The 13118-nt window shown below is 36.4% G+C and overlaps 1 protein-coding gene across 1 annotated transcript; it reads right to left on the reverse strand.

The window, feature by feature from the left end:
- Nucleotides 1–8252: 8252 nt before the first annotated feature.
- LOC148801146 (uncharacterized) lies at nucleotides 8253–12880 on the reverse strand. Its single transcript, XM_088900328.1, has 2 exons — nucleotides 12590–12880; nucleotides 8253–8321 (listed from the first exon to the last, which is right to left on the reverse strand). Exons 1-2 carry the CDS (start codon nucleotides 12878–12880, stop codon nucleotides 8253–8255), a joined length of 360 nt encoding a protein of 119 aa, XP_088756454.1.
- Nucleotides 12881–13118: the final 238 nt, after the last annotated feature.

Genomic DNA, 13118 nt, shown 5'->3' on the forward strand with positions numbered 1-13118 from the left:
ACCCAAGAACTCTCCCAATTGCCTTCCAGTGCTCTGCACCGGGATTACTTGTAAACCGACTAAGTTTACTTACTACAAATGTAATATCAGGTCTATTACAAAGCATAGCATACATCAAACTTCCTACTGCACTAGCATGCTCAAGTTGTGCAATTGCTCTATCAGTATTTTCTACTAGCTTTATACTGGAATCATATGGCGTGCTATAATCTTTAAATCCTATATGCTTAAATTTCCCAAATACTTATTTGTACCTACAATAAGCATATCATCAACATAAAGACATACAATTACACCATAATTTTCAGTGAATTTTGAGTAAATGCATTTATCAGCACTATTATGTTTAAAACCAAAAGCTAGAATTCAAGAATCAAATTTCTCATGCCACTATTTAGGTGCTTATTTTAATCCATATATTGATTTAACTAGTTTACAAACTTTCTCTCATTTCTAGGAAGAATAAATCCTTCTAATTGTTCCATATAAACCTCTTCATTTAAATCGCCATTTAAGAAAGCAGTTTTAACATCCATTTGATGAACAAATAAGTGATAAATGGATATTAATGCTATGAGTGTTCTAATAGAAGTTGTTCTACCTACTGGTGCATAGGTGTCAAAGTAATCAATCCATTCCTTTCGACTGAATCCTTTGGCTACCAATCTAGCCTTAAAAGTTTTTACAGTTCCACCAGTGTTGTATTTTCTTCTAAACACTCATCTACATTTGATTGGTTTAAATCCTAGAGGCAGGTCTACTAGTACCCATGTGTTATTTGACATTATTGAATCTATTTCATCATTTATAGTTTCATTCCAAAAGGCAGCATCTCTAGAGGTCATGGCCTCATTGTAGGTTTTTGGATCATTTTCAATGTTTAGGACAATGGGTATCTTATTTAACATCTTCTCTCTATCAGCCTCAACAAAAAATACAATTGACTAAGTTGAAATAAAATTTGAACCTAAGTATTTATCTATTCTCTGTCTTTGACTTCTTATAGGTTCTATTGTAGCTGTTACAGTTGTGTCATTTCTTCTTCCAGTCTCATTATTATCAATAGGTATTGAAATCTATTTCTCTTTCAGGTTCTCTGTCATTTTCTGTGGATTCATTTTTTGTAGATTTAGAACACAGTTTATTTTCAAAAAATTCAACATCTCTAGTTTCAATTATTATGTTGGGCTCTAAGTTTAGAAGCTTATAAGCCTTGTTATGTTCTGTATATCCAACAAACATATTTCTCTTAGCTTTGAGTCCTAATTTAGTTCTTTTAGGATCTAGAACTCTATAATATGCTAAGCACCCCCACACTTTTAGATATGCTAAATTAGGCTTTCTTCCTGTTCATAATTCATATAGGCATTTGTTATTAACTCTAGAAACAACTCTGTTATGTAAATGACAGGTTGTTAAGAGTGCTTCCCCCCACAGGTTTAAGGGTGCATTAGCTTTTAACAACATGTAATTTATCATTTCTATAAGTGTTATATTTTTCCTTTCGGCCAAGCCATTCTATTGAGGGGTATATGGAGCAGAACACTGATGTATTATTCCAAATTCTTCACAGAAAGAATTAAACTCATTTTTAAAGTATTTAGCGCCCCTATCACTTCTAAGGATTTTGATTTTCTTTTCTAGTTGATTTTCAACTTTAGTTTTGTATAGTTTAAACACGTCAAAGGCTTCATTCTTAGTTCTCATAAGGTAGATATAGGTGTACCTAGAAAAGTCCTCTATAAATGTTATGAAGTATCTCCTACCTCCTCTAGTTAATACACCATTGAGTTCACAAATGTCAAAATGAATTAGTTCTAGAAGTTAAGAATTTCTCTCAGCACTAGGGAAATGTTTCTTAGTCATTTTAGATTTTACATGTATCTCACATTTTTCAGTTGATTCATTACTATAAACAATTATACCAAATTTTCTCATGTTCTTTATGGATTTAAAATTCAAGTGTGCTAATCTATCATGCTTTAAAAAGAAAGAATCAACAATATAAGCAGAAACTTTTCATTCGTTAATACTTAATTCGAACATATCATTACAACAATATCCCTTTCCAACAAACATTTCATTCTTAGATAGGATTAGTTTGTCGGATTCAAAAATAATTTTGAATCCCCTCTTATAGACAAGGTTTATTGAGACCAAGTTCTTTCTAATGCCAGGAACATAGAGAACATTCAAGAGAGTTAATGTCTTTCCAGAGGTGAAGTTCAATTCTACGCTACTTCTTCCAGCAACTTTGGCACATGTTTGGTTGCCCATCTGTACCTCCTAGCCATCGATCACTTCTTCATATGTCTTGAATAAGGACTTGTCCTTGTAAACAGGGATTGTGGCGCCTGAATCAAACCACCATCCAGAAGACGATTCTGTCATATTTACTTCAGTAATCATGGCCACCAAATTGTCTTCCACCATGTTTGTGAACTTTGTTTCACATTTATGATGTCGGCAGACTCGGGCATAATGCCCCTTCTTTCCACAAGCATAGCATGACCCCTTCTTGTGGTTGCTCTTTTTGAAGTTCCCATCCTTTTTCTTTACTTGTAATGCAGGATTAGTGTTCTTCGATCAATTTTCCACAAAATTTACTTTAGAGTTCAACATACTGGCTAGGGTCTTATCCCTACTGTCTCTAATTCGAGACTCTTCTTCAATACGAAGGTGTTGTTAAATTTGCTCCAAGGTAAGTTCTTCAACCTTATGTAGAAGCTTGTTCTTGTAATCCTTCCAAGATGGTGGTAGTTTGGCAATAATTGCTCCCACTTGGAAAAATTCAGGAAGGATGATATCAAAGGATCAAATTTTGTTGACTATCACCTGTAGTTTATGAACTTGCTCTAGTATGGGTTTATGGTCGTTCATAGTGAAGTCAAAGTATTCTGCGATAAGATACTTATTCGTACCTGCTTATTGCACCTTGTATTTGAATTCTAGAGCCTTCCAAATTTCTTTTGGGGATGTAAGTTCCTTGTAGAAGTTATAGAGCCGATCTGATAAGACATTCAGTATGTGTCCTCGGCACAGAAGTGAATCCTCTTCTCATTTTGCTCTTTCCTTCTTCAATTTTTCTGAGTCTTTGTCAGTGGGTTCAAGAAGTGATTGTAGATTCGGATCTAGGAGATAGTACAATTTTAATGTGGTCAGAAAAAATATCAACTTGTCTTGCCATCGATTGAAGTTTGCTCCATCAAATTGGTTCAGTCGAACAAGATCTTGGTTCATCATCTTGATCGAAGTCATGCTTGCTTCCACCTCCATTGTAGAATAACGTTCTAAAATTGTTGGAAAATGGGGTCACCGAAACTTTGGAGAAGAAGATTTGATACACGTCTGAAGACATTGTCTTTAGAACATTATTTGCCCCTACTCAGTTTCACTGAGTTTGCTGTTGGGTTACAGGCAAATTCGTTCCCAGGATACAACAGAGCCTTGGGCGAGAATCTACAACCAGCAAAGTTGAAGAGTCTCTGAAGAAACTTTCTTTGAGACTGTAGCAAACCGAACTAAGAGAGAGAGAGAGAGAGAGAGAGAGAGAGAAAGTGAATTTTGAAAATGTGTGTTTGAGAAATCTGATTCATGCTCCTTAAATAGTTTATGAAGAGGTATGAAAAAAAGGTAGGTGCTAGTTCAGAGAAGGCACCTTGAACAGTCATAATTTCAAACATTGTAATTGTTTAAAAGGTATTTAACAGTTAATGAATGCTAACTTTGAATTGTGCCTCTTGATCACATTTGACCGAATCGTGACCATTGATCTCATCAACGGTAATCAACGATCAATATCACACCAAAACCAAAGCCGCCCTTCCAATGTGGGACAAGTTCAAAACTAGATTTTGTAAGAGAAAAACTAATTTTTTCAAACAAGTGTACAGGTGCAAGTTTTCATGTAATTGACCAATCAAACCCATTGGATTTAATATCTTATGAGATTAAAATCCAACATACTACTACCTATATCTGTATCTGTATTTGGTTGAAGGTTACAGAGTAGGGGATGGCCGGTGAAGAGGGGAAGTTAGCTAATAGGTAATGCCTAATTATTGAAATACATTAATTGAAAGATGCAAAAGAGAAATTTCAGGTATGATTGAATGAACCCATTTTCGCTTGAATTTGGTAACTAGAAAGACGGAGGCCACGAGTTGTTCTTTTTCTGGGTTTTGACATTTTATTTTGCGATTTCATGGAGTCTTTTTCTTTCCTCTCTTTAACTATTTGTATTTATCTTGATTTTATTTTACTCAACAAAATGTAAACTAATTTAAATATGGATTGCATACGTTCACCCATCTCTCATTCAAACAGTCTAATTTATTGACTCACTATTTATTGCTTTACAATAGTTCATCACTGCTATCATCACAGAGCCTTGCAGGTATTGACTCTTCAAGCACCGTAGTGGAGCCCGCAAGGCACTCAAGCAGTCTCAGAAGCTGATTGGCAAACTTGAATTTCAACTCGTCGTCATTTCACCAGAGAGAGAGGGGCCGGAGGTGGAGGCATCCACTGCCACAACTGCTGCAATCAATGATGAAACAGGGGAGAGAACAAGGGGAAGAAGGAGAGAGAAAGAGAAAGAAAAAGAGAGTGAAGTGTAAAATTGGATTTTAAAATAATTATACATTTGACGAAATATTAATGGATGATAAAGTATAGAGCTAGTCAAATAGTACCTTAAAACAATACTGAAATAGTAAAGGTATAATTAATCAATTTCTTAAACCTTAGGGATATTTTAAGAAATTTATCGTTGAATTTATGCATATATGGTACTATAAAACCTCTAATTTAGGGTTTCATATATCAAATACATTATGGCATAATTTAAAACTGCTACATATCAAAGTTTATTTTTTAAAGTTGAAACCATTATAGGGAAATTCAACTTCTACCTTGTGCACAAAAGTACAAAAAAAAAATCGAAGTAAATGAAAGAATTTATAGTTTTGAGTAAATTTTAGTGGAGAAAGAAAAATTTATATTGAAAATAAATTACCTATAAGCAGTTAATTAATTAGTATTATGGGTAAAACCCTTACTACCGGTTAGAAGGATGAATTTGAGATTTTCCTTTTAATTTTCATTATTTTGACTAATAGATAAACTGCAGAATTTAAGAAAAATTTTCAATAAACATTTAAATATTTTTTTTTTGAAGATTTTAATCATGTTTCATTCATTCAATAAACATTTGAATGGTTGAGTACGTACTTGACTTTAATCAGTTCATAATAATAGGACCACTAAACATTTGAATGGTTCAATTCAAGTTTCTTTCTTGACTAAGGTCTTTTGTCTTTGTCTGTACTACAGACACCAAATGGTTTGACCAATAAATATGACAGCCCCCTGCATACTGTTTTCTCCTTCAACATTCAATTAAGCTGGCGTGTCCTGCAGGGAGAGTCTGTAGACAGCACAGGCTGTCTAAAATAAGACAGCCAATTTGTCTTTCCGTTGAATGAATCAAGGATTAACATTTCACAACGTATCAGGGCCGATAGGTATTGTATCGGTGGCCTTTTGATCCGCCGCTGGAGGTAGATGGGCTTTACATAGACCCCCTGAAACAGTTTACAAAAAAGGAAAATTAATTCCTGATTAGTACGCTGTATTTTGTGTCTAGTATCACTTCTGTCTCTGAACTTTAAAACCCGATAATTTAGTATTTGAACTTTTAAAATGTATTAATTTTGTACCTGTTGTTAATTGGTTGTTAACTAACCATTAAGTAAAAAAGATACAAATGTCCTTCCAATGCCATCTAATTTTCTTTATCAACCATCTAAACATTGATAAAAAATGAAGTCTCAAATCTTTGCTTCTTCTATTCAAAAAAATTGGGATTGTCAGAATGCCCACCTAGATAACCCCAACTTTCTTGAATTGAAGATGCAAGGATTTGGGACTGTTCATTTTTTATCAACGTTTGGATGGTTGACAAAGAGAATTAGATGATGACACTCAAAGGGCATTTGTGTATTTTCAAATGCCACTTAACAGTTGGTTAATAGAATAGTTAACAACAGGTACTGGATTAACACATTTTGAAAGTTCGATTAGTTCGAGTACTAATCGGGAATTTTCCCAAAAAATAAAAAAAAGCCAAATATACAAGTGATATGCCCTTATACTTAGAGTCGGTTTGGTTTGCTGTTGGAATTGGAATCGGAATAAAAAATGATCTATTTCCTTCATTTGTTTGGTTTAATTTAAAATTGGAATCAAAAATAGAATTGGTTAGAGTAAATTCTCATTCCCTTGAATGGCCATTCTCTCATATGGGGGAATGTCATTCCACCAAAAATGAAAAAAGAGATTCCAATTTCACCCAATCAAACAGTTAGAATGGGAATGGGCTACTTCTAGACCCTTGTTCCTGTAAATCAAACGGACCCTAAATATTTCGGGGACTGATCGAATAGATGGGTCTTAAACCGACCCGTGAAGCGGATTGAAAAAAACTAAAAAACAAATAAAAAGCGGCCAAAGATATAGGTCGATACACCCCATCATCCTCCTGTATGGATATTTAATTTGAACCTTTGAAACGAACATAGAAAATTTTGGCTGTCCACAGGATTAACGTGTCGTTCGGGGAGATTGGTTATCTCGTGTCTGATTGGTTTTGCTGGTGTTTTTAGTCGCACCCCAGTTCCCAACGACAAAGAAAGGTTGGGAATCTTTCTTCTTTATTTACTGAAGTTGCGAGAACATGGTCCGAGCAACGCCTTTCAACTTTCACCCACTTGACTATAAGAAATTTCCACGCTGTAGCCTGGGAACTTCCCAAATTCTACTCCATCCTCTCTCTTTCCCTTCTCTCTATATAAACTTTACACTCTGGCTTTTCTCTCACACCTATCTTCCCTTCCTTGTTTCTCATAATCATCATCATCTCTACTCTCTCTCTCTCTCTCTACTGTTTCTTTTTCTCTCTCATCTGTCTCTCTCTCATCACAAACAATATGGGAAACTCTTTTGGTATCTGCAGAGATGATGACACAGTTAGGAAACCCAAGGAACCAAAAGTTCCGGAGTGTGTATTCAGAGATGAGTTGAACGTGAAAACAAGGCGACCCTCACAGAGCATTCGTGCAAAGAAGAGGGACGGAAGCTCGAAGCCTTCGTCCAAAGATAGCTTGGAAAATCCAGGCGAAAAAGGGGTGACGAGAGTGAAGATTGTGCTTACCAAGGAGGAAGCAGCCCGACTGTTATCGAAATGCAACGGTGAAGAAGGGATTCTCCTCGAGCACATAATAAGCAACGTGAGAAGCGTCGAGACAATTGGTGTTAACAGTACTGTTGCTCCTTCTACCTCCCTCGGTGACTCATGGCAGCCGACGCTTGAGACTATCCCTGAGTAGTAACAGTTATCGTGGCCATTCTTCTACCGAGTAAAGCTTTGGCTGAGGCTAAAATCTGTATTAATTCCTTCGACGTCCGACCCTTTTCTTTCTCCGGTTCTGTCAAGACTCAAGACTATGGGCCTTTATGTGTTTGTGCCAGAAAGTAGAAACAAGACGAGAAGAAATTTGTTACAGCTTTTATACTTTTTTGTTGTGCGGCTTCTTGTTTTTTGCTTTTCTCATTCCTCTTGTATGATATATTGCACGGCCATCTTTTCCGATGCAAAAAGGGAAAAAGGCTTTTATTTTTGTTCAATCTTTCCTTTACTCCAAAACACTAGACTGTAGAGAATTTACAGACCCAATTCCATGAGTTTCCAGAGATTCCACAGTACTTGATTAACCAATTACAAAGGCAAAACATGAACTCTGAAGTCATATCCAGGGGAGCGGGTGTTGTACCGGATCAAATTAATTAGATGCCCAAGAAGGTCCAAGTATGCCTAAACATGGGGTTGGACCGGATTCCCTAATGTGGCCTAAACCTAGGGACCCTAATTGGACCCACGTATGGTTGAACCCAAAGTTTATGGATTCAACTTTGGGACCGGATATATATCTTGTGGGTTTGAATTAATAGTATAAATAAAGTAGATTAAAAATGATCAAAATATTATATCATTAATAAAATTAACTAAATATGGCTTTAATATTATTTTTATAAACAAAATGAATTGAAAATTATTTGAACCTACAATTTAGTGAAAATACAACATTCAAACCAAATAAAGTATCATATCCAGGTTAGTTCTAATGGTTAGCATAGCAAATCACTAACACCAGATGGTTAACCAACAACCAGCGTTCAATGGGTTGGCAGATTTAGAATGTACTAATAATAGCAGAGTTCTTTATCATGCAAACTACATCTTCCCCCTTCAGTTCAGAAACCTGCAATGAAAGACACAAGTTTACAAAAGATTAGTGTCATTTCCATTAGGCAAAATAATATCTTACTTGAACTTACATACTTTACTGAACTACTTGCTCCTCCACCCAGGCTAATTGCCCCAACAGGTCACACCACCCAAGTTTTTCTGTTTTTCCACTTCTTTTTTCTGTCTTCTTTTTAGCCGGGGGTTAGAGACAAAAGAATTTTAAATTGGTATATGGACTAAACTTTGAAATGCTAGGACCCTTCATTTCGGTTCATAATATTTTTTGAAGCAGGCTAGGTCTATATGAGATACATGATTTGCAACTCAGGAATTTCAACAGATCAAAGGACCTTCAAATAACTCAGTCAACCTGATTTTTCTTGTAGAAGAACATTAGTTAGATATTAATTAGATATATACAACAGAGCAAAGTCACTATCCTTTTCTATAGGATGGCATAAGGGCCACTTAACCCAAACTTTCTTGGCTATTGGTTTCAGGATAGTCCTTTTTGGGTACTTTCTTGGCTATTGATATTTTATTGTTAATTTGGATGGGTAAGATGCTTTACTGACCAGGTCATCCAAGAGATGGTAGAACAGGTTAAAAGAGTTGGGTTATTGGTACATGACAGATACTCTATGATGGACAAACTAATTAACAATAAAAAAAGAAAAAAAACTAGTTGCTTCCATTGTCATAAACTATGCTGCTCTCTATTAACTTATTGGGATGATGTCCCTATTTTCTGATGCATTGAAAATCTATTTAGCTGTGATAACAAATTGCTATGAGTTGATCACTGTGATTCACATTACATGAAACTCAGAAACCATCCACCCAAGGACAAGGAGTGCGTTACTGCATAGGACACCTAAATTCTACTTTCCAGATTTTAAAAGAACCCTGATGGAACCTTCCCACAAGAACAGCCGAGGCTTAGTCCTATGACCATTCCTTTGTTTTATAGCTAAGTAGCCTCTGTATTATGTTCTGTTGTAGTGGAATGTTTCATGATGCCATTATTCAGACTGCCACTCCAGCCATTTAGCTTGTTAAGCATTCAAACTTTCATGTTTCCCATCTCACTATTTAAATTTATCAGTAAACTTATTGTATGATGTCTGTATATTCCTATTATTTTGATTGTGATGTATTTCTTCCACTGACTAGTTGCTGCAGAGTTGTGGAACCATTATCTCTCTACGGTGGGTTTGAGCTGGACCATGCCATCATCAGTAAAGGACTTACTATGGTGTTGGGAGATTAAAGGCTTGTCAAGATTGGCTAAAGAGGTTTGGAAGACAGTCCCGGTTGGCTAATGGTTAGTTTCTTTCATGGCCAAGGACAATATGGACTGAAAGGGACAACAATAAGTTGAGAAAGGAACTAGCGGTGGAAGCTATCCCAAATCACTATAACATTTGAGCCCAAAACATATGTCTTCTATGTACCCATTGCTTGGCTAAACTATCTGCCAGCGGAAAGTCGATCACTATGTTTCAGACACCAGAAATGCAGCTGAAATAGGAAGATATTCTAGATAACCACTTTACAAGCTAAGATAAGGCTGAGCCCTCTCCCAAAGTGGGATAACTATGAAAAAACTAAAGCAGTCAGATTAAATACACCTTGAACTGGTCGGTTAATCATTAAACGGTTTTGATCATTTTTCAATTTTTTATTTTTTTATCAAAACGGGCCAATCTTTCAGGTCAAACAGTCAAACCGTTCAAATTAATAACCAGACCCCTAACCGGTTCAGTTTTAAAAACCATGATCCCCATCATCGCGGAATTAGAAATTCCTAAAAGCTAATCAGTTAATTTCGTGAAATCAAGGTAGAAGCAGAATTCTATTCCAAATTAAACTGTGGCCATTCAAGGTTAAACACAATAAGTTACAATTCCTAGTCCTTTTGTTGGCTTATTAATTTTGTGGCACCCATCACAAGAGTTTGAATGAACCATCACCCAACGACCCTAGTTACCTCTGGATCATCGATTTGGAACCTCTAGAGTTCAATTCTTTGATCAGACATTGGTTTATATGCATGCCCCCATCTAAACACCCACTTAAAAAATCACACCCGGCCAAAGTTGTAAGATAATATAAGAGAATCACACCTTGAGAAGAGTACACGGGTCTGGCTGGGTTTTTCCTCTTTATCAATAGAAAGTGTTCAGACCCGTAGCTCGAGTTCAAGTTTGAAGCCCGATTGCACATAAAATGTTCTATTTTTTGTGTAATTTAATAAAGTAATATTATATTAATTTGATAATAATTTAAAAAATAAGTATATATTATATATAATTAATGTATATTTTTATTATATGTAATAATATAAAGTCGGGCTTGGGATCGGGCTCAGGCCCAGGCCAGGTTTATTTGAGAAAGTCTAAGCCTGGCCCGAAAAATAGTCAGGCCTGGTATTTAAAGCCCAAGCCTATGTCTATGGGCCTGAAATTTTGACCAAGTCTAAAAAATATTAGGCCAGGCCGAACCATCCCATGAACAGGTCTACATACAATTTCACTAATCTCATCTCAGTGTTAACCAAACAAATTGTCAAGTTGGCCAAGCAGTAAGTAACTAGTTGCCAGAAAGAAGTAAGATGCAATATTTCAGTCTGGGACGGCAATATCTACCTTACACCGCAGATATCCACCCCTAAATCACCCCAATGGGGAGGGGTTTTGTTTGAAAAATGGATTTTTAGGGTAGGGATGGGTTCTAGGATTTTACAACCTATACAATACGGGTAGGGTATGACATTAAATTAAACCCAACTCTCCTCAACCCGCATTTTGTTGAAAGACATGAAATTATGTATTAATTACTTATTGATTTTAATAATATTTTGAATTTTATGTTAAGTATAACTGATAGCTAATATGTTTTTTACATGTTTTAATCTAATAATTGAAAATTTTGATGTATACTCATGTTATGTTATTTTGCTTGTTTATTATTTACATATAAAATGAATATATAATAGTACGAGATTTGAAGCGGGTTCTAGACCCAACCTGCCAACCACTTGCCCCACCATCAAATGTGGGGAGGGTTTTACATTTTCATGTGTAATGAGGATTTTTTCGAAGAAGGTACAGGTTGAGAAATCTAGAGAGGTGGATATGATCTAAAATTTACAAAACTCTCTCCAACTTATCCCATTGCCATCCCTACAGCTACCTAAGATAAAGGGGAACACTTATAAGTAGGGGTGTGGAGTGGAGTGGATTTGGTCCAATCCGATCCAGTCCAATGTGAATCCATTACAAATGGACCAGGTCCAATCCAATTCAATGAATAATTTGGACCATTTTGGACCAGTCCAATTCATTTTAATTTAAATTGGTTTCAACCCAAACCCGATCCTTTGACATCTATATTCTTATCTTAAATCAGTGACTGGATATTGACTTAATCCAACCAAATCCAGTATAAATTTATTACGGACGGACCAGGCCCAGTCCAATCTAATAAATATTTTGGATTAGACTGGTCCAATCCACTGTCTTTTTGATCCGTTCAATCCGTCCAAATTGATTTTAGACTGGATGGTCGAGTCCAAAAACCGATCCATTGACACCCTTACCCATAAGCCCCTACCCCTCTTTGCAGCCGGATTTGACCCCCCCAGGCCCGCGCTACAAACTGTGAGAGAGCCTACCAACTGAACTGATCCCAACTGGTATTCGTGTGGATGAGTTGATCGATCGTGTTAAAGTTGAAGACATCAATGACAATATTTACTGAAAGTTAATCGTTCGGAGCAGCGTTCGATATGGCAAAGTTGCGACGATCACCAACCCAAGAAATAAAATAAGTTGGTTGCACTGTCCAAGTTCAGACAACCCAATTATATTCATTGACTACAGTTCTGGGTTCTTGTCTTTATTTAATTATTATTCAGTTTTTGGTTTATTTGCGTTTGTGGCGATCTTATCCTCTGGCTCTCTCTCTCTCTCTCTCTTGTATAAACAGTACATATATACATGTGGCCTGCTGGGTTAGAACTTAACAATCCATGAAGAAAAGCGATCATGAAGATCTTAGCAGTTGGCACTAGAACAGGGCTCAAAGAGGAAATTAATGCTGGGTTAGAAGCTTAACAATACACAAAAAGAAAATCTAAAGGGAAGACAAGCAAAAGTAAAAAGTTTAAATTACAAGTTTTGCTCATTTTACAAAGTAGAATGAGTGACAGGAAGAGGGGAAAAAAGAGAGAAGAAAAAGAAGAGAGAAAAGGAGGATTCATCTATCCATTTCATGTACCTCGGGACCCTCCATGATACTCTCCAAAGAGGGTTTCCACCCTCCAGCCTTTCTTCTGCCATTCTCTATCTCTCCCAAGATGTCCCCCAATTTTCTCCCTCCCTTCTCCTTCAACTGAGAAACCAACCACTCCAGCTCCTCCCTTGTCAACACTATCTTCACCCCTAAACCACCCTTCCCAATGTGGCCTTCTTTACCAACACCACCTGCTTTCAGTTCTTCATCTTCTTGCCGTTCTTTCCTCTCTCTTTGTTGATCATGCGTCCATGATGTATCTATGCAATTGCCCATATCCTGATCCGAGCAATCCCGATCTGTCTCGCACTTTCAATACGAGAGAAATCTAAAGGCTTAGATGACGGATAAGAGGGGAAATTCAGAGACCACCTTAGCAACAACCAGTAAGTGGTTCAGACAGAGGTCTCACCTTGTGACCATTCATCACGAGGAGGAGGAAAGTGAGTGCAGATGGATATATAAAGGAACCCAGATTTTATTTTACTAATTTAAAGAAAATGCAAATTAAATA

Source organism: Nelumbo nucifera, chromosome 3 (genome assembly GCF_055504915.1).
Source record: "Nelumbo nucifera cultivar China Antique chromosome 3, China Antique-T2T, whole genome shotgun sequence".
Taxonomy (NCBI): Eukaryota; Viridiplantae; Streptophyta; class Magnoliopsida; order Proteales; family Nelumbonaceae; genus Nelumbo; species Nelumbo nucifera.